This window comes from Dama dama, chromosome 3, assembly GCF_033118175.1.
Source record: "Dama dama isolate Ldn47 chromosome 3, ASM3311817v1, whole genome shotgun sequence".
In the NCBI taxonomy this organism is placed as follows: domain Eukaryota; kingdom Metazoa; phylum Chordata; class Mammalia; order Artiodactyla; family Cervidae; genus Dama; species Dama dama.
Genome location: NC_083683.1, coordinates 46,451,681 through 46,472,149, shown reverse-complemented (window position 1 = coordinate 46,472,149; position 20,469 = coordinate 46,451,681). Strand labels below are relative to the sequence as shown.

The window sequence follows — 20,469 nt, the reverse complement described above, 5'->3', positions numbered from 1 at the left end:
TCAAAGAAATCAAATCTCCATTTCTAACTTGGAAAGGCCCACCTGGATTTGTCTGACTGACTTTGGTTGATCATTAAACAGTGCTTCCCAGTCCAGCAAGACTGGGTGAAACTAGCTGAACGAGGTATGTGTGCCGGATACCTGAAGTTCAAGGCTCTGTCTCACAGGAAGAGGGACACCATGCAGAGCAGAAAGCCAAGAGAACTCCATCTTGGATACCACCAGTGACAATTCCTTCATATCTGAATGGCATTTTAAACATTCAGAGCCATCTATAAATAACGGCATGGGCTTTGGAACAGGGAGGACCTAGATTTGAGCCTTGGTACTTTTCATGAGACAGTGGGAAGGTTACTAGACTTCTCTGAACTTCAGTTTCTTCATCTATAAAATGTGAATCACAATCTCTACCTCCTACAAGAATTCAGTGAAGGGATGAATGAACGAAAAGTATTTTGCATGTGCCCTGGCCCAGGAGAAGGGCTCTATAAATGGTAACTCCAGGAGTCGCAGGTGATTCAAAGACAGCTTCTAAGCCCATACATAAAATATAACTTCACAGAACTTTAAAATACATAAAAGACAGTCTATACATGCAGCTGAACAGTATAGGTTAAATATATTTACTTACATGTTTACTAATTTTCTAGATTAGAGCAGTTGCACATACACCCCTTTGAAAGATGAGACTGAAAATACCAATGGCCACCCAGGGAATTGACAGGAAAGCTGGGACCAGAGTTTGGGGAGAAAGAATTGAGTCACTCACTGACTAAGGTGTTCTGCTGAGTGATCTTTTGAAAGAGATTTTGCAAAGAAAGTTGTTTTTAGTGTTCCACCTTATCTCAAGTCCCTCGCTTCCCTGTTGTCTCCTGACTTCCTCAGGTTAAACCTGCGGTCTGCAAGGCTGAGGTTTGATTAACCACAAATCTCTGTTTTCGGTCCCCTCAGCTAACTACTTTTCTCCACAACTCTGTTTCTCCCCTTGTGACCCTGCTGAAGTCCCTGGAGTTGTCCCCTCCCAGACACGCTAAACGGCTGTGCTGTCTATGGGAATATAGAGAGAGGCATGAGAATGTTTAAGCTCCAAATTTTATTTGACCGATAGACATCGTGCATGCTGAGTAGCTTCAGTCGTGTCCGGACTCTGTGCGACCCCATGGACTGTAGACTGTGAGGCTCCTCTGTCCATGGGATTCTCCAGGCAAGAATACTGCAGTAGGTTGCCACACCCTCCTCCTGGGGATCTTCCCAACTCAGGAACTGAACCCGCAACCCACATGTCTTATGTCTCCTGCATTGGCAGGAGGGTTCTTTACCACTAGCACCACCTGGGAAGACACCAATGACTCTCTCAAATATGCATTTCTATCTCAAGGTAGAAATCTGAGTGCCATCCTGAATTCCTCCTTTTCCCCTTATCTCCACCTTTCTAATACCAAATTTGATCCATCAAGCTCCCTAAATTTAATCTTTCAAACTATTTGTTGAGTCTCTACCACACCAACCAGCCCTGGTTCAGGCGGCCACCAGCATCACCACACTGTCAGGCATCTACTTAGCTGTCCACCTCCAACTGATTCCCCTCCCATGACTGCCACACTGACACCTCAAAATCTGACCATGCCACCCTCCTACCAAAAAGCATGACGTGTGGTTCATCTGCTGTGCTGTGCTTAGCTGCTCAGCTGTGACCGACTCTTTGCCAGGCTCCTCTGTCCATGGGGTTCTCCCGGTAAGAGTACCGGAGCAGGTTGCCATGTCCTCCTCCAGAAGATCTTCCCAACCCAGGGATTAAACCCAAGTCTCCTGCATTGCAGGCAGATCCTTTATTGTCTGAGACACCAGGGAAGCCCATCCACAGAGCAGTCAAAGTCCTTTTACCACTGTCTGCCTTACACCTTATACTCCAAAAGCCCCGAGCAGCTCCAGAAGGATTCTCTGAGCACAGTATGCTCTGCCTTGCCCGGACGCTGCCCCTCTACCTGGAATGCCTTCTCCTCCACACTTCTCTCCAGCTCCTAATTATCCTTTTAGCCAGCAGAGGTTTCCTCCTACAGGCAGCATTCCCCAAGCCCTGCTCTGTACTGCCCAGATGCTCCTGCCTTTCTACACCGTCGCACTTTCCAAGCTGAAGACTGCAATTAGATGTTAATGTGTTTGTCTTCCCCTTCAGACTGAACTCCTGGGGGCAGACACTGACTCGGTCATCTTCATTTCTCTGGCACTTAACACAATTCTAAGTGCTTAGTGAGTGCTTGCTGAGTGAATGAACACCGGGCTGTACTCAGGCAGCTCTGAGCAGTGGTATAGCATTCCTCTCCCTTCTCTGTCTCCAGGCGAGGAAGATGACACCTTCACCATTCTCAGTTCGCAGCCTCAGAAGCCCTCCAGAGTACTGAGTGACTCTTCATCTAGCCCTGGTGGGATAAGGCTGGAGTAGCCTCTGCCCTCTTGCCTCTGAGACAGTCAGAAGCAGCCGGCAGTGCTTTTATAACACTGTGACACCACCTGACATTTCCCTACAGGCATCCATAGGCAACAAATACTAGACGGTTTCTTTACAATTCCTGGAGGGAATCAACCGAGAAGCCTGCTGCCACCAGACGCTGTCTAGCTGCCGACCCTTCAACTCCTGAGGTTTTGCTCCCAACTTTTAACAAGGGTATTCTGGGGAAATGACAGATAAATGCTTTGGGAGCTCACCAGGACCTGCTACCCCATAAATGCAGAAGAGACTCTTAATCCCTTACTCACCCACAATGCCAGCAGTAATTAGGCAAGCCCAAAGGGAGCAATTAATAGCTGCTATTGGACCATCAATCCGGAACTCATGCCAGATGCATCAGAAAATAATCTGCAGACGTGAGCACTTTACAAGGGATTTACCAAGTGCCCTGACTGCCAAGGGGCTGAGGATAATGAGTGTTTGTGTGATGCTGATTCCGCTGAGCAGCAAGTGAAAACAAAATAACCACAACCATAAACCAGAAGTCTGTCCAAAGGGTCCTAAGCATACTCTGGACACAGAAGATTCAAACAAAGATGCTCTTTCCCACTTAGCTATCTCACGTCCATCTGTTCTAGAATATTATCTGGGCATCATTCTGAGACTGGTTTTGAAAAGAAAGGGAGTCTGTGACCCCTTCAGTCTGCAAATGAGCCACCACCACCCCAGAGTTCAGTACAGTCCCAGGAGCACAGGTCTGGACTTCAGTAGGCAGAGGCTGGCTATTCTAGCCTTGGTAAATGCCTTAAAGGCTCTTCAAGTTCCTTCCATGGATACACTAGAGATGAAAGGTGCTAAAGGATAGGCCAAGGGCTATACTGGTTCCTGGAGGTCCTAAGGCCTGTGGAGAGGTCATGGTCATGACAAGGCCAACAACATCAAGAAGAAAAGCAAGGTGATTAATGTGTGGTATGCAATTCAGTGATTTTACAACTTTGAGATACATAGAACCAGCCTCTTACCCATCAACAATCATCCATATTTCTCAATTAATACCAGATCCCTGACTTGAGCGCATCCCAGGTGGTGCTAGTGGTAAAAAAAAAAAAAAACCCACTTGCCAAAGCAGGAGACATAAAAGATGCTGGTTTGATCCCTGGGTCGGGAAGATCCCCTGAAGAAGGGCAACAAAAAAACCCATTCCAGTATTCTTGCCTGGAGAATCCCATGGACAGAGGAGCCTGGTGGGCTAGTCCATGGGGTCGCGAAGAGTTGGACACAACTGAAGTGACTTAGCAGCCCTGACTTGAAGAGGTTGGTGGACTGAGAATAACATTTCTACTTAAAATGTACTGAGCACCCACCACGCCAGACACTGCCCTGGACCCTTAAATTTTATTTAAGTCTCCAAAAAATCCCTAGAAGTCAAGTACTCTTATCCTGATTAGACAGACACAGAAACTGAGGCTCAAGGAAGTTACGGCACTGGCCCAAGGTCATGGAGCTAATAAATGGCAGAGCTGGGATTCAACTCCAAATCTGTGGAGCCCCAGGGTCCTGAAAAAAGGCCTGGCTGAGCAGCAGTCCAGGGTGAAGGAACCCTGACACCACTTATAGCTTCCCAGCCCAGTCTTCTTAGTCCTAGAACAAGTCTCTAGCCAAGAACACACAGTGACTTCAGGAAATCTTAAGAGAATCAGGCTTGAGGAGCCCTGAAAAGACAAGTATCTATTTACAGTTAATCAGCACCCTGCCCGGCCCTGCAGACAGTTCTGACAAGTGGAGCCAGGAAGAGGCAACCACAGGCTCTGACTGGGCCCACCTGGGGCTAGGAACCAGCCAGGCCCCTGGATGAGCAGCATGGACCCGACCCTGCCCAGACCGGCTGTGCTGCCCACGGACCCCCTGCCCTGGGGGACTCTCAGGAGCTGGAGTCCAGAGTCCACAGTGTCGTCTTCACTGTTTCACTGTTCTCTTGTACTTCAACTCCCCAAACTGCCACTTCACTAAAATATTGCCACTCTTCCTCTCTACCCCTTTAGCTTCTTTTTCTTCATGGCACTTATCCCTACCCAACATTCCATACAGATCTGTGTATGCATTGATCACTGTCCCCACCAACAACGCAACATCCATGGGGCGAGTCCCTCTGTCTCTTGTTCACTGTGGGACTCCCAATGTCTAAAATGCTAACACTCAACACATTTGTGTTGAGTGAATAAATGAGTGATCACACAATCAACTTTCAAAAATTCTACTTTCAGCACTTCCGTGGTAGTCCAGTGGGTAAGAATCTGCCTTCCAATGTGGGGATACGGGTTTGATCCCTGGTTGGGGAACTAAGATCCCACATGCCACGGGGCAACTAAGCCACAAGAGCCCATGTGCCTCTCGCGGGTCATAACTAAGGCCAGATGCAGCTAAATAAATATAGTTTTAAAATATATCACTCATAAAATGAAAAAAATAAAAACTCTACAAGCCTCCCAATGGGTTGAGAGGCAACTGAATAACGCCAGCCTCCCAGGGAGCCCCATCAAACCTGTTGTTGGACCCTAACATCCCTTGCAAATATCTCCCTAAAGCTCACCCCCCAGGCCCACAAACCCTAACTCACCCAGAGCAGGTACTCCAGGGAGAAAATGGAGCAGCGCCTAGGGAGGAGACACATTTCTCTTCCAGTTAAACACAGGCCAGGAGCTCTGCAAATTAAAAGCTCCCTCTTTACTGAATCCACTCAGCTTTAGTTATAGGTCACACTTTTTATTTTTGTAACCAGCCAACCCACCAAATTATAGGCTCAGGCCACGGGCAGGCACGCCAAACACTGGGGCCAGCCTAGCAGAGGCACTGCCCTTTCTGGCCTGAGGTGGGTATAGGAAAGAGGGCTGGACACCAGTCAAACCTGAAAGAGCAGAGGGTTCAATCACCCTGCTAGGCAGAGCTGACTGAGGATCCTGGTCTTACTCAGGCCAACAGGCTGCCCGGAGGGAAGCCAGATTCCAGGACTCTCCACGCAGCAGTGACAGTGAACTCTTCACACTACAAAACAGATCGGGTCACTCCCCAAACTCCTTATCAAGGCTGATAACGTTCCATGACCTGAGCCCTGATCACCTTTCTTCTACAATCCCTGACGTCTCTTTAGCATCCTTGTTGACCAATCTGGCATTCCTTCAGTTCCTCGGATGTGCAAAGTTCTTTCCCATCCCAGGGTTTACTCTTTTTTCTTGGAAAACCTATCACCCAGATCTTTATATATGGCTGTGAAGATGAATGGGGGTGGGAGTGGTAGACAGGTGGGGCTGGGTCTGCAAGACTGGAGTAGAGAGACCCCTAAGGAGTCTACCACAGCAGACCGGGCAAGAGATGAGGACCAACCATGGTGGTGGAGGTACACAGAAGGACGAGGAGCAGCAGCCAAGAGCGAGCCCCAGGTGTCCAGCCTGGGTGACTAGCTGGGAGAGGGTGCACCCCACTGCCCCCACCCTAATACAGTGTACAAGAAAACACTAGCAAGCAGAAAGGAGAGACACTATGCAATGAGTAGTATGAAATGAACACCTAACATAACAAGGTATTGTTAATTATATAAATTATTCAGTACCCGACCACATTCCACTTTAAAGGAAGGCAAGATAAGTTTGGCAAAGGTAAGAATTAGCCCCAAATTTGGTGACTAGAAATAGAAGCATCTACATTTTTTGAAAGTGAAAGTGTTAACTGTTCAGCTGTGTCCAATTCTTTGTGACCCCACAGGTTGTATGACCCCATGGGTTGTACTTAGCCTGCCAGGCTCCTCTGTCCAAGGAATTCTCTAGGCAAGAATACTAGAGTGGGTTGTCATTTCCTCCTCCAGGGGATCTTCCGGACCCAGGGATCAAACCTGGGTCACTTGCATTACAGGCGGATTCTTTACCGTCTAAGCCATCAGGGAAGCCCTTAGATTGCTGCAATTCAGGGGTGACATCTGGGATCATCTTCCAGCCAGTTTTACCTTAATCAAATTATTCGGATTCTCTAGCCTGTAAGGACTGAGTGGTTTTTTTTGTTTTCTTGTATATTTCAATCATTCATTGTTACAAGCAAGACCAGGAGTGGCCAGGAACCACTTATCAACCAATCTCTAGTGCCCCCTGAAACTCTGGGCAGGAAGGCCTCCAGAGCCTTTTCTAACAATCAGGGGCTCTTCAGACAAAACCTTCTGTGAACTGACCAACTGTTCTGACCCAAGCTCATGTCTGTGTCTAGAACTAGGATCTTCTACCCTGACAGGTGGGTCTCCTGGCTGCCCTTCATAGGTCTAGTTCATTCCTCCCCTTTACTCCCCACCCATTCTGCTCTAGCCTTCTGCTTCCTCTCTCCTAATCCACACCTGTCCCCTTTAAGACCTGACTTCAAGTCCACGTCCTTCTGAGAGCACTGCCTGATTAGCGATCCTAGGCCATGCTAATCCTTCCCTAACCCTCTAGTCCTTCTGTGCTTGGAGCTATGTGGCCCCTCATCACCTCATGATCTCATTTGGTCTTCTCACAAAACATATGACTAGGCAAGACAAACAGTAATCCCACGCTATGGATGAAACAACTGAGGCACACAGATAACCCGAGGACAGGCACCTGTTTTAATTCCCTAGTCATTCAAAGTACAGTTCTAAATGTGTATTTTGTCTTTCCAATTATCTTCTATTTTTTGGTATTCTTCAAAGCACTCAAGAAAGTGTTGTATATACAGCAGGCACCTAAGACCTATTTTCTTAATAAAGCCAGAAAGGAAGGAAAATCAGATGAAAGTAGAAAGTCTCTCATAGATCCCAAGGCTGCCTCTGGCCTTCATTTAGAGGGGAGTGTTGGTTACCCTGTCTCCTAACAACCTGTTCTTTGGCTTCCAAGGACATAAGATTTGTAATTAAGTACTTATTCGTTTAATATCTGCATTCCCATAAACCCCATGAAGACGGAGGTGATATTTGTTTTTCACCACTGTATACCCAGTGGTATCACTGGCACAGAGTAAATGAAGAAGGAAACATTTGTTGGACAGTGAATGTCCTAGGGGATAGCTGGGATTCAAACCCAAGCCTGGCTGGGATTCCAAAGCCCAGACCTTCCCACCACACTTCTCAGCAAAAAATGACTTGTCCTACTTCCCCTGATTTCTGCCGTAATGTACACAATCCCCACCAAAGCAATACTGAAGGCGAGGGAGGTGCTGACCCCAGAAAGAGAAGGAGATTGTGGTTAAGGATGTGGGTTTTGGAGTCAAACTGCTTGGATTCAAATTCTGACTTCACCACCTACTAGCTGTGTGATCCTAGGTGAGCTATTTAGCCTTCTTGGACCTCCATTTCCTCATCTATAAAATGGAGATAATAATAACTACTTCATAAAGTTGTGGAGACTAAGTGAGATAACATGTATAAAGAGTCTGCCAGGTGACCAGCCTACCATTAGCACGCAGCAAACATCAGCTGTGAAAATGATAAGCTATCCATGTTTCTGGGAGACTAGAATCTAGAGAACATAGTTTCCCAAGTCAGTTCCCAGCTGCTGAACTGACTTAACTTTGAGAAGCTTCGCTGCAGTGAAGCCCAGAGCTCACGTTTATTCTCTTTGCTAACTTCATCTGCTAAAGTTCTGCTGAGGCTGGAGGTGCAGCTTTCAATAGCCTAGAAATGAAAGAGGCTAAAAATATACAACCTGCCTGTGTCGAGGGGACCGAGATTGTGCCTACATTTATGAATTTAAAATACAGCCTCAGGGCATAAGGGCATCTCTTAGGATTCTTCCTACTATGAAAACTAGTCTCAAGCTCAGTACAGAGCAGGGAATGACCCCAGTGGTGTCCTTTCTCCCTCCTGTTCTCTTCTTTTGGATCAGTGCAGAGTGAGAGACAGGAGCTTTCTTTTTTTACAGCAAAAATTGAGTCTTCCTCCCCTATTTTTATTCCTCCTTTTCCCTTAAAGGAGGAACAAATATGTGGGTATGTGTAGCTTAAAAAATTAATCAACTCAAAAGCTTATAGAATAAAAAAAGAATCACTGTTTGGTCCCCAACTCAATCCATCCCCCTCCACAGGTAACCACAGGTAACCACAGGAACCCACAGCTTGGTGTTGATTGTCCCAGGCCTTTTTTCCTATATATTTACATACAAACGTACTGCTTATAAAGCATTATATATAGTCTTCTTTTAATTCCCCTTTTAGACTATTATATTTACACACACACATATCTTGGAGATTTCCATCAGTCACAACCATTTATTGAGGGCCTACCCAGTGCCAGGTATTGGGGTGGACAGTGATAAGCATACAGAAAAACTCTACCCTCATGGAATCAATAGTCTGGGGAGACAGATCATAAACAATTAAAGAACTTTAAAGTAGAAAATTATACAAAAGAAGTTAATAGGGTGCTAAGATAGAGAATAATAAGGAAGAGAGGCCTCTCTGAGAGGTGATATTATTAAAACTGAACCCTGAAGCATAAACTAGATTGAACCACTTGAAAATCCAAGGACAAGACATTCCTGGAGAGGAAAACAGCTTATGCAAAGGCCCTGAGACAAGGAAGGAACTTGTCCTAACTCAAGGAAGGCTAATGTGGAGGCCATAAATCAGGAAGGTGAGTAAGGTTAAAGAAGTCAGCAGGAGCCAAAATAATGTACTCTTAGGGGCCAAGGCCAGGAGTTTGCTGGTTTTTTTCCTTCAAGAAGGAAGACATTAAAAAGATTTCTAGGTAGGAAATGATGCTATTTGACTTACAGTTTAAATTTGGCTGCTTTGTGGAAAATGGACGTGAGGATGGAGAAAGGCACAGTGGAAGAAATCAGGAGGCCAATTTGTTGGATGTAATACAAGTCAGAGTTGATTCTGGCTTGGACTGAGGCAGTAGAGATAGAATGGGTAGATCCGAGACATATTTTCGGACATAGAACTGGCAGGGTAATAGACTGGGTATGGAGAAAGCAGAAGGAAAAATGAAGGATAACTCCCAGTATTTGCCTGAAGTAACCAGATGAACAGTAAAGGAATAGATATGGACAGGAAATGGACAATCAGGTTTCTCCCAGATGTTTACTGTAAACAATGCAATCCTGAGGATCTTTTCCATGCACCTTCATGCACATGCATAAACCACTCTGTAAGACAGCTTCCTAGAAATGAGATGAACAAGTTAAAGGGCATGCACATATGAAACCAGTAGACCCTACAAAATATCTTCTAAAATGTCTGTACCAAATTACACTACCACTAACGGTGTATTAATGTACTATTAGTGACAACCATGTCACTGTGTTAGTCACTCAGTTGTGTCCAACTCTTTGTGACCTCATGAACTGCAGCCCGCCAGGCTCCTCTGTCCCTGGAATTCTCCAGGCAAGAATATTGAAGTGGGCAGCCATTCCTTTTTCTAGAGGATCTTCCTGACCCAGGGATCGAACCTGGGTCTCCTGTGTTGCAGGCAGATTCTTTACCATTTCATCCATCAGGGGAGCCCAATGACAACCACAGACGCTGTCCATCTTTAAAATTTTGCCCTGATGATTTGTATACAAGTGTATCATTGAAATGTTCATTTCTTTGATATCTAATGAGATTAAGAATTTTTCCTTTAACTTTTAATTGTATAACTAACACATAAATACATTCTCCTTGTAAGAAATGTCAACATAATATATAAACCTAAATTCCCTTTGACTTTCCTGTTCTTCCTATTATGATTCCTTCCCTGCATTTCACAGGTATTCATTATTAGGCTTATTTGTATTCTTCCAGAAAATTTTCTCTGTTTTTTAAACTCTATATGAGCATCTTTTAGAAGCTGTATTTCTATCAATCCTTCTAGTATGAACAAAAATATCTAAACAAAAATTTTTACTTAAGGCCTCTCTAAGTGACATTTAAGCTGAGACCTTCTCCAGGTTAGTTAACTCCTCTGAGCCCTGGTTTCATCACCTGTGCAACAGACATAAAATAACTGCCACATTTAATGAGATAATTCATGTAAAAGCATGTGGCATATACCCAAGAAATGTTGAATTCTTTCCTTAAGCTATACGAGTTAAGTCTAGGTATTTAGTGGAGCAGAAACTGAGCCACTCCTATAAAGATGAGATGGGAGGCTCCACCGAGAAAAAACATTCTTAACACTGTCCTGGAAAAAAAAATTTTTTTCATAATAAATAAAGCCCTCCAAAGATCTGAATTTTTCTTCACAAAATTTTGGTATGAAATATTCTGAGCAGTCAATAAAAGAAAAGGTTTTCTTTTTTTGTTTTTCTTGGAAAGGTAGAAAGCAAAAGGATTTATGCATAGAAGTAACTGCTAGAAACTGTATGTCAAAAATCCCCTTTAAGGCATGCTCAGGGAAGCCACAACCGCCTGGATTTCCCCAGAGACCTTAGGCCTGTGGGAGAAAGCTGAAGTTTGGGCAGGTAACACCTCCAAACACAGAGAGATGACCTAACCTTTGGGCCTCACTCCAAGGATGCCCCTGGTTCCCCTGGCTTGTCAAAGTACATCCTGCCATCCCTACCTGGATGTTCCTGGAGGTTGAGGGTCTGGATCAAAGTGGGAGACCTCACCACAAAGTATCTTTAGTCAAAGTTAAGATGTCCAGGGGCCAGATATCTCCCTCTGAATGGCAGTCAACCAAGTTTCAACATGCTCTCTTTTTGGATCCACCAACAGAGGTATCCTTTTATCTGAACTGATAAACGACTCCCTTCCTCTTATAAAAATATCGAGTACTATCTGTATGAAGGAGCTCCTACAGTGGCTTCTCCTCATCTCCCTTCCTATTCCTCTAGGCTCAAAGCCAGGGGTTCCCTAGCAGACCCAAGAATGGGTTTAAAACCCTAAAGGGCTGTGTGCATGCCTAGAATTAGAAGTTACAAATTTAAGCAGATTTTCAAAAGGGTCCTTTACTCAAAAAATCCAGAAATACTGTTTAAAGAGCTCTTAAACATATTCCCAACCTAAAAGAACACTTCCCCTGGCTTGAAGAGCTAATGGGGTTAGCAAAGGTCAACAGTGAAATGTGTACCCCAAATTGCTCTTGACAAGTTGTAGGATAGAACTCACAGTACAGAAGGAACCAGGCAATCCGCCCTTAAACCTATAGACAGAGATAATAAAAAGATGGAGGTCCAGCTCTTCCTTGAAGGTGTACCAGGAAATGGGAAAACCATGACAAAACCAAAAACTGTTGCTCTGCCTTTACTTTTACTGCCCTTAAAGCTTCATCCCCAAGTGGAACACAAAACAATGAGGTACAGATTAACAGAAGATAATTCTCAGCAGAAGTGCTATTAACATTTTGGGTAGGATCATTCTTTATTGTGTGGGACTGACCCAAACACTGTGGGATGTTTAATATTCCTAGTCGTTGGGCACTAAATGTCAAAAGCCACCCCATCTCCCCTAGTCAGTGTGATACCAAAACATCCTCACTTGCCAAAAACTCCCCCTGGGACAACACCTCCCCCATCTGAAAACCACATTAAGAGGTGGTATACAGTGGGTAATGTGTATGCCACAAACATTTAACTGTAGAACCTTTAGAGATTACACAGTATTTTCACTCTTGTCTACTTTAAACGTCTTAAAAACCTTGTAAAGTAGGTATAATCACTTCACAAAGATGAAACTGAATCAGAAAAGTTATAGACTTTGCCAATGGTCATCAGTTGGGGGGAGAAAAAAGGCTATCAAGCTGGATCAGAACCCAAGTTTTCTGATTCCAAAACTGGTGCTTTTTCTTTCAAAATATCATGTTTTTTAAGGCTTCATGGGAAATACTAGGAGGATCTAGGGACTGGCTTCCCAGCTCCCTGCAAGGAAGCTGGTAAAAACTGAGAGGAAATTAACTCTGCTCTAAACTTTAGATAGTTCATAAAACTAGATAACCATCTCTGAAAGTACCCAAACACCAGGCTCAGGCTCTGCTCTTCCTTAGAGAGGGGCTAAGCAATCAGAGGAGGGCTACGACACTCTCTAGTCTAGATCTGGGTAGAAATGAGCAAGCAGGGGAGGAGGAGAGTACATCATTTCCTCCTTCATGTTTTCAGGGACCCAGAGGCAGGACCATCAGCCCAGCCAGCCCTGGGAATAACCTGGGAGAGGATGTGAAGGTGTTGTAAGGAGGGAACAAGGAAAGAGATGAGGACAAGAACTGAACCTTCATGGGTATTCAACAGCCTAAATCCTTCCTCTACTTGCAAAATTAGTCACATAAATAATTCTGCTCTCCCCTTGTGGTTCTGAATATTACTTAGAACACCCTTCAAGTACCTCAAAGTACTTTATAAACTGAGAAGAATATGGATATTAGTAAAGGGAGTGGGGAAAACTGTTCCCCCAAAACCTATCCAGGTCCTCCTCTACCCAACACACAAACTCCCAACCCACAATTTTGTTGTGAAGTGATGGAAGACAGAAAGCATAAGAGACTCTGGGAAGAGGATTCAGAAAGATGAAAACAGAAGAAGTATAGAGGAGGGTGGGAGGCGAAGACAACCAGAGTATCTCAAAGACACGAGGCAGCCTGATAACTTTACATCTTTCCTGGGGGACTCATTCTCCCATGCAAGGAAAACAAGATATAAAAATGTGGCTCTGCTGAGGGAGGCAAAGAGAGACTGGAAATGGGAACACGGGAATTCTAGCTGCCGAGTTCATCTCTATTCCAGAACCTTCTTCTTCGTGGATGACAATCTTAATACTCTAACTTTCCATATGGTGCTATTCAGAGAGGGGACTCTCAAGTACACGGCAAGAAGCAGGGGGTGGGGGCTATGTGGAGACAGCACCCTTTCTTATCTTCAAAGAAAAAGGTCCTTCCTCTTCTCTGAAGAGCATTTCCGAACTGGAATGAACCCCCGGCCTTTCCCTGGCACTGCTTCAACTCAGCTCAGACTTGGGAGAAACAGTTCCCCAGAGTGGAGGTGACCAGCCTGGCTGACCAGATTACACGCTGGCTTCAGGCAGCCAGCGCCGCTGTCCCCTGGGCCGACTGCACTCAGCTCTGGGGCAGATTCTCCGGTTTCGACCACAGAACTGGGGCCCTGGCTCCGACCAGCCTTCCCAGGCAACCCCAGGGGCAGGGGAGGATCTGTGGTCTCATTTCCTCTCCACCTTGGCTTCTTTTTTCACTTCATTGAAGATTAGCTATTTCCACCACAGCCAGTTCCTGTTCTCACCAGCTGTGGCAGTTGTTTCCCCACAGACGCAGCCATGAAGCACTGGTGTGGCTGCCACCTGGACTGTCCCAGCTGCAGACAGACCCCGCAGGGCCTGAGCTAAAGGGCTTTCTCATCCCAGATAAACAAGCAGGGAGAAGAAATCAAGGGGCAAGAAGCAATTCTAAGAACTCCCCAGTGGATATACTAGTACCCATTTTATCATTATTTTAATCTTACATTATAGTTATATATGCTCTTTCATTCATGCAAAATATTTCATCATGAAAAAGTGTGGAAAGTGTATACATGTTTTTACACAGAAATATGTATATATAATAAAATCCCCAACAGAGAACTAAGAACACATATAAAAGATGGCCAAAACACTTATGAGGAAATGTTCAAAGAAATGCAAATTAGAACAAGCCACTACTAATGCTACAAGATCCTACAAGATACTGGCTAATTAAATTGGCAAAAGTATTTAAAGTTAAACCATTCAGTAATGATTAGTTTATCGAGAAAGGAGACACATTGTCAGTGGGAAAGCCAACTGTTACAACCTTTGTAGAAGGCATATTCCTCAAAGGCCTTTGGTCCAGTAATTTCTCTTCTAGCAATTTATCCCAAGGAAATAGAGATGCACACAAATATTTATGCACAGAAAATTCATCACAGTGTTAATTATAGTAACAAAAAGGAGAGACAGAGGAAATATAAGGCATTAATAAAATACTATATTATGAAATACTCTGCAGATATGAAATCACGATACTGAAGAACAAACAAATGAAAAAACGCTTAAAATAGTCAAATTAAAAATCAACTTACAAAACAATATGGACAGTATGACTAATTGTTAAAATTTAAGTACATCAAAATGTTAAAAGTAAATGGAGAGATTATAGGTGATTTTAATTCTCTTCTTTATACTTTTTTATGTATTTTATACTTTACAAACTTTTTACTTCTAAATGTGCTTAAAAACTGTTTTATTTTCATAATCTGGAGAAAAGAAGCTATTCTCAACCCTCCTCCCTCCCTTTAAAGACACTCACATGCACTAATCTTTTTTAAAAAAATCATTTGGAAATACATATTTAGGACCTGAAAAACACTATATCCTACAATCTGGCAAGTTCAATTTTGGGTTTCTATCCCAAGAAAAACTCTAACTATTGAAAATGTACACCAAGATATTCATCATAACACTGTTTATGCCGGCAAACAGAAGCAAACAACTAAATGTCCAACAATAGGAGGAGAGTTAACAATAGTACACTCACTTGACGGACCATTGTGCAAGCATTTAAAAATGTTTACAGTGACTAGCCTGGGAAAACTACTAAAATAACAAAAGCAAAAAAAAAAAAGCCATATTGGATAAATATGTGTATGTATACATACACACATACACACACACTACTATCACAACATTGTATTGATACAAAACTCTACACAGAGAAACAAATATGAAAAGTTTTAGAACACATGTCTCCATTTGCTAAAGGAATGGAGAAAATAAGGACTTTTTTCTTCAATCTAAATTATAAATTGCCCAAACTTTTTTTTTTAGAGAATGAGTATTACTTTAAGAGAAAAAAGAAAAAAGAGGTTGAATCTCCCTACGAGCAATGAAAACATCCCCAAATCACAAGGAGTCCACTGCATCAGTTCCATCCCTCTCCCATCCAGCCCTACACCTCCCCAGTCTAATGCAGGGTCACATGGAAAAGTCTAGGAATTAGGCTTCTCTCTGTGGCCTAGGGTCTTCTCAGTGGGGTCTCTTTAACAAGGGGGTTCCTCTGGCCAGAGCTGCTGTCAAGAGCCTTTTCCCTCCCCCAAGTCCTATCCCAGCCTGAACTAATTCACCACAATCCCCAAGGCTGGGAAAAACATTTCCACCATGGCGATTTGGAACTTGATATTTAGTCCAAGTTTTTCCCAGCCCCTTTCAATGTCAAAGGAGGTCTCTCAAAGTCTCTTGACAACAACAGCACCCAGGCCAGTTTAGCTCCCACATCAATGCTACACTTATAGCAAAAACCCCAGGTCAGCAGTCATCACCAGGGAAATGTGAAAGGAGGGGCCATGGCAGGGACAGGCTGTCACACAGCCCCACCCTCATGCCCTGAGAGCCTCCTCTTGTGGGATATCCAGGGCTTTTTCTGCCATCAGAACCTTCAGACTTCATCTCAAATCTGTAATAAGCCAGCAAATAGAAAAATCAGGGTGCAAACAAGAAAAGCTATCCTGTTAAGACCATTAAAGCCCGCTGTCTCCCCTCTCTACACCAGCACTGGCCAGCATACTAGCTTCTGAGCAACTAAGATTGGGTAGTAATCCAATCCAGCCAGAACCAAAATACAGGAGGGGGCTTTACCAGACCAGAGATCGGCTCTCACCCTGGCGTTAATAAAGAGGAGCTCCAATAACTGCCCATCCTAAACTCTCAGTCCTCAACAGAATAGCGGCTGCTGTCAACACAGGCGGTAAGGGAGGATCCCAAGGAAACAGTGTAACATAGCAGCTTCACAACCCTTTTTTTTTTTTTTCCACAACCTTTTTAATATTAGAGGCACATCTAGAAAATAACATTGTTTGTACTGTACACAGAATAAATGGTGGAAGCTGACCCAGCCAGAGGGGATCCATCCGGGATGTCAGCTGCCCCCAGAGCAGAGAAGGGCAGCATCTCAGAACACCAGGACGAAAGGCCCCAGGTGAGGGCACTGGACTGGGGCGGCACTCTTGGGGACAATGTCCTGCACAAACCACCTCATGGCTTCAGACCTCAGTTCTCCAACCTCAGCTGACAGACTGTGGGTCGGATCATGTGTCTGCACCAAAAAGCGGGGAGCCTGTGGTCTTGACTCAGCAGTGATACAACTTCCCCAGCCAGGGTGTTTTTCAGGGGGGTGGTTTCCATAGATATATTGGGACTGGGGAAGCCCTCCATGTGACATCAGCAGCATATCCTGGGACTGGCTATACATAATGGGGTAACTGGTTTCATCAGATTTCTGAACTGAAAATACTTTTCTGGGAATACGAGTGCTCTCAGATCTGAGTCACAGCTGAGAGTTACACTTTTTTTTTTTCATTTATTTTTATTAGTTGGAGGCTAATTACTTTACAACATTGTAGTGGTTTTTGTCATACATTGACATGAATCAGCCATGGATTTACTTGTATTCCCCATCCCGATCCCCCCTCCCACCTCCCTCTCTACCCGATCCCTCTGGGTCTTCCCAGTGCACCAGGCCCGAGCACTTGTCTCATGCATCCTCCCAGAATATTGGAAATAAAAGCAAAAATAAACAAATGGGACCTAATGAAACTTAAAAGCTTTTGCACAACAAAGGAAACTATAAGCAAGGTGAAAAGACAGCCCTCAGATTGGGAGAAAATAATAGTAAACGAAGCAACAGACAAAGGATTAATCTCAAAAATATACAACAGTTACACATTTAAAAACTACTATTTACTGAGCATATAGTAGATGCCAGAGTATGCTAACTAAGGACTTAACTTCTAGTTTTGTTAAATTCACACAATAACCTCATGTGGGAAATACTATTATTATCTTCATTTATAAGAGGAACTCGGGACTTACAGAGATTAAGTAACCTGCTGGAGGTCAAATACTTTGCTAACTGGAGACTGTGAGGAGCCAGATATGAGCCCATTTTGACTTGAAAATGCATATGCTTAACCAGGACACCAGCGCATCACCTCAGCAAAACCAACAAATAACTTTTTTATAAACCACAGTGAGGCTGACAATCTGGGAAAGAAAATGGTGAAAAAGCAGCAACCTGTCACACAATCAAAAAAAGAAACAAATCTATATTGAGTACCTGGTGCTAAGCACTTTATATACATACCTCACGTAATTCTCAAAATCCCACCAGGATAGGAATCATTTGCCCCATTGTACAGATGAAAAAATCTAGGCTGAAAGAGGTTAAGATGATTGCTAAGTCAGAGCCCCTGCCTTTTCTACTCTACTAAGCTTATCCTGGCTGTTAGGAAATACACCTGAGCCTGTTCCAGGGTCAAACAGCCAATAGCCAATGGAGTTCCCAAAGGATAGTGGAAAGGGCATGTTTTAGGAACAGAGGAAAGAAGGATCTTTAAGAGTCCCAGAGAAGAACTGAAATCTCCAAGAAAGCATGATTTCCCTGTGTTGGAAAAATGAGGTAAAATCCCCTCCTTTCCTAAGACAACTAGCCCCGGGCCTACCCTGTCCCAACTCCCCATCAGCAGCAGAAAGATCAAAACAAAAGCAACAAGGAAACAAATAAAAAACTTTATACAGAAAGGAAGGCTTGCAAGTGGGTGGTCAGGTCTCTGGCTTGACCTGGGCTTGCTGGCTAGTAATCAGGATACCGTGTACATTTTGTGAATATTAAGCCATTAACCTGCCAACTAAACAAACGTGTCAACCAAGCTCCAAAGAGGACATGACCAACTCTGGTTTTGAGCTCTCACAACAACCAGCCTGGTAGCCCCTTCCTAAGGCAGCCCCCTATCCAGTCCACCTTTGAACAGCCCTTTCTCTCCAGTTCTGTAGCTACCTCATGCCACTCCATGGGGGGTTTTCACACCCTTACTGGAGTGCAGATTCCCTCCTACTCTTTTCCCCAACAGTTGAGCTCTTGTTCTCAAGGGCACCAAGTCCCAGGCTCTCTTCCTCAGCCTCTGAGATGGCCACAGCACATTAGTAATCACTGACTCACCCCATCCCCCTGAGGAGGCTAGGGGAAATGCAGAGGGCCACAGGATGTGTGGCTCAGATCCCTTAGGCCCTTCCAAAGCTGATGGGCAAGAGAGGTGCCAGCTTCCCTTTGGAACCCCGTGGACCCTCTCTGATCCCGCTACAGTGCCAATGGGCTGATGTCAGGCTCTGCACCATTGGAGAGGCCAGGATCTCTAGACAGCTTCACTGATGCCAACAGATCTAATCTTCCTATTCCAAAGCAGATGAAATCCAATAAGGCTGCTAAGTCCACAACTTATCCCTCCTCACAAGCAAAGGCAAAGTCAGCCCTTCTGGCCATAGTAACAAAAAAGGCAGCATTGGCACTGCTTCTAAGAGAGTTCTTGGAGCAACTGGGAACTATTTCCCCAAGTTTCTCTAAGATTTACCTCTGTTAGCAAATGTTCCATCACCTAATTCACTTTCTCCAAAATTTCATTTATAGCTCCAACATATTCTCTGTCTCCATCTTAGTGATATCGATCAGATCCTCTGGGTCCAGACAGCCACTGACATCAATGTCCAATCCCCACATCAAAGGAGGGTCCCAAAGTCAGCCCTAAAACCTCACTCATACAGACCACTTAGGAACGGTACAGAAAGACTAAAAAGAAGCACAGGCACAAAACAAAAACCAGCCACTAGGCTTAACATAAAAAGGGGGGTGGTGGGGGAGGCAGGATGGTTTGTGTATTGTTTCAATTGGAAAAATACACTAGTGAAATGGTTTATCCACATGTTCAGCCCTTTTAGGCAAACCCACTGTAACTTTGCAGGATGCCTGCAGGCCGTTCTGAAAATAAGTAGAATGGCATCACTCTTTATTCCACCCCCTTCACGAGCTGCCAGCCCCCCTCCATTCCCCCTCCTCTCCCCTAAACATCTGGTCTGGGCTGGGAGTAGGACCCACTCCCTGGAAAGCCTCCATGTTAACACGAGAGGCGATCTCCCCAGTCAGAGAACCCGGACTGAGGCTGAGGAATGGGCCGGCCCGGAGCTTCTGAATTCCCCCTCTCCCGCCAAAGATTTAGAAATGAGAATCCCAGGGATCTGGGGAGACTGTCAGGGAAGTGGGGAGAAGTGCGAAGGGCGGCAGAAGGGGGAGGGAAGAGGAAGAACTCTTGATACTGGGGCGGTCCCGGGTTAGGGACCCCTCCTCCTAAGTGTCCAGAGGTAGACGCTTCGGTAGGGAGGTCCCCGACGGGGCTGCTCAGCGCCTGGGAAGGCACTGGGGGTCGGGGGCCGTCGGGGGCCCTGACTGAAGGGGTGGGCCGGACCGAGGAACCCAGGCAAAGTCCCACCCGGGGCGCTGAGATCGGGGCGGGGAGTGGGGGCGGTAGTAGGGGGAAGGGACAGGATCGGCTCTCACCAGCACCAAGGCGAACCTCTCTTCCAGCTCACAGGGCTCCGGCATCGGCATCTTGCCGGGCGGCGGCAGAAGCGAGACAGAGGGGGGCTCGCCCGGGCCCCCCTCGGCGCTCTCCAGGTTGCCCATCGCGGCGGGGCCCCCTCGGGGGCCTCAGCCCCCCCACCTCCACGCCCGGGGGTCCTGGGTTCGGCAGCTCGGACCCGGCTCCTCCCTCAATGCCGGCTACCCCAGTCCCTACTCCGCCGCCGGGTCGGGGGCTCCTCGGGGTCCGACAGGAGGCGGCGCAGCGGACAGCGGCACCGCAGCGACAGGCACCGCGGCCACGGCTCTCGCTCACACCCGCCGCCTCGCCGCCCTCAGCGCGCCGCCCCGGCGCTGCCCCTCCCCGCCCCCCGCGCTCTTTCCCTCCCCCCAGCACTTCGCTTCCTCCCACCCACTCCGGGCCGGGACTCTAGCTTCCCCCCCGAGCGCCGACTGCAGCCGCGCGCCGCGCGCCCCATTCATGCAGGCCCCGCCTCTCGCCCACGGGCCTCCCTGGCGGCCCGCCCCTCCCCGCCCCCGCCTGCGCCCGATTGACTGAAGCAGCTGCCAATCACAGCGCCTCCTCCCGCTTCCCCGCCTCCCTCCCGGAGGCCTCGCGCCTGGCACTTGGCGCGCCCTGGCGGCCCTGGAGCGTATCTAATCACCGCAGTTGCTGAGGGCG

General features: G+C 45.9%; 1 protein-coding gene across 5 annotated transcripts in view; it reads right to left on the bottom strand.

The window, feature by feature from the left end:
• Window positions 1-20,122, bottom strand: part of FMNL3 (formin like 3) — a 51,401-nt gene extending 31,279 nt beyond the window's left edge. For all 5 annotated transcript variants that reach the window (XM_061128314.1, XM_061128321.1, XM_061128330.1 and 2 more), the window contains exon 1: window positions 19,767-20,122. In XM_061128314.1, coding sequence (XP_060984297.1) covers window positions 19,767-19,892 — 126 coding nt within the window. In that variant the 5' untranslated portion in view covers window positions 19,893-20,122. The remainder of the gene's footprint in view (window positions 1-19,766) is intronic.
• Between the last annotated feature and the right edge of the window lie 347 nt (window positions 20,123-20,469).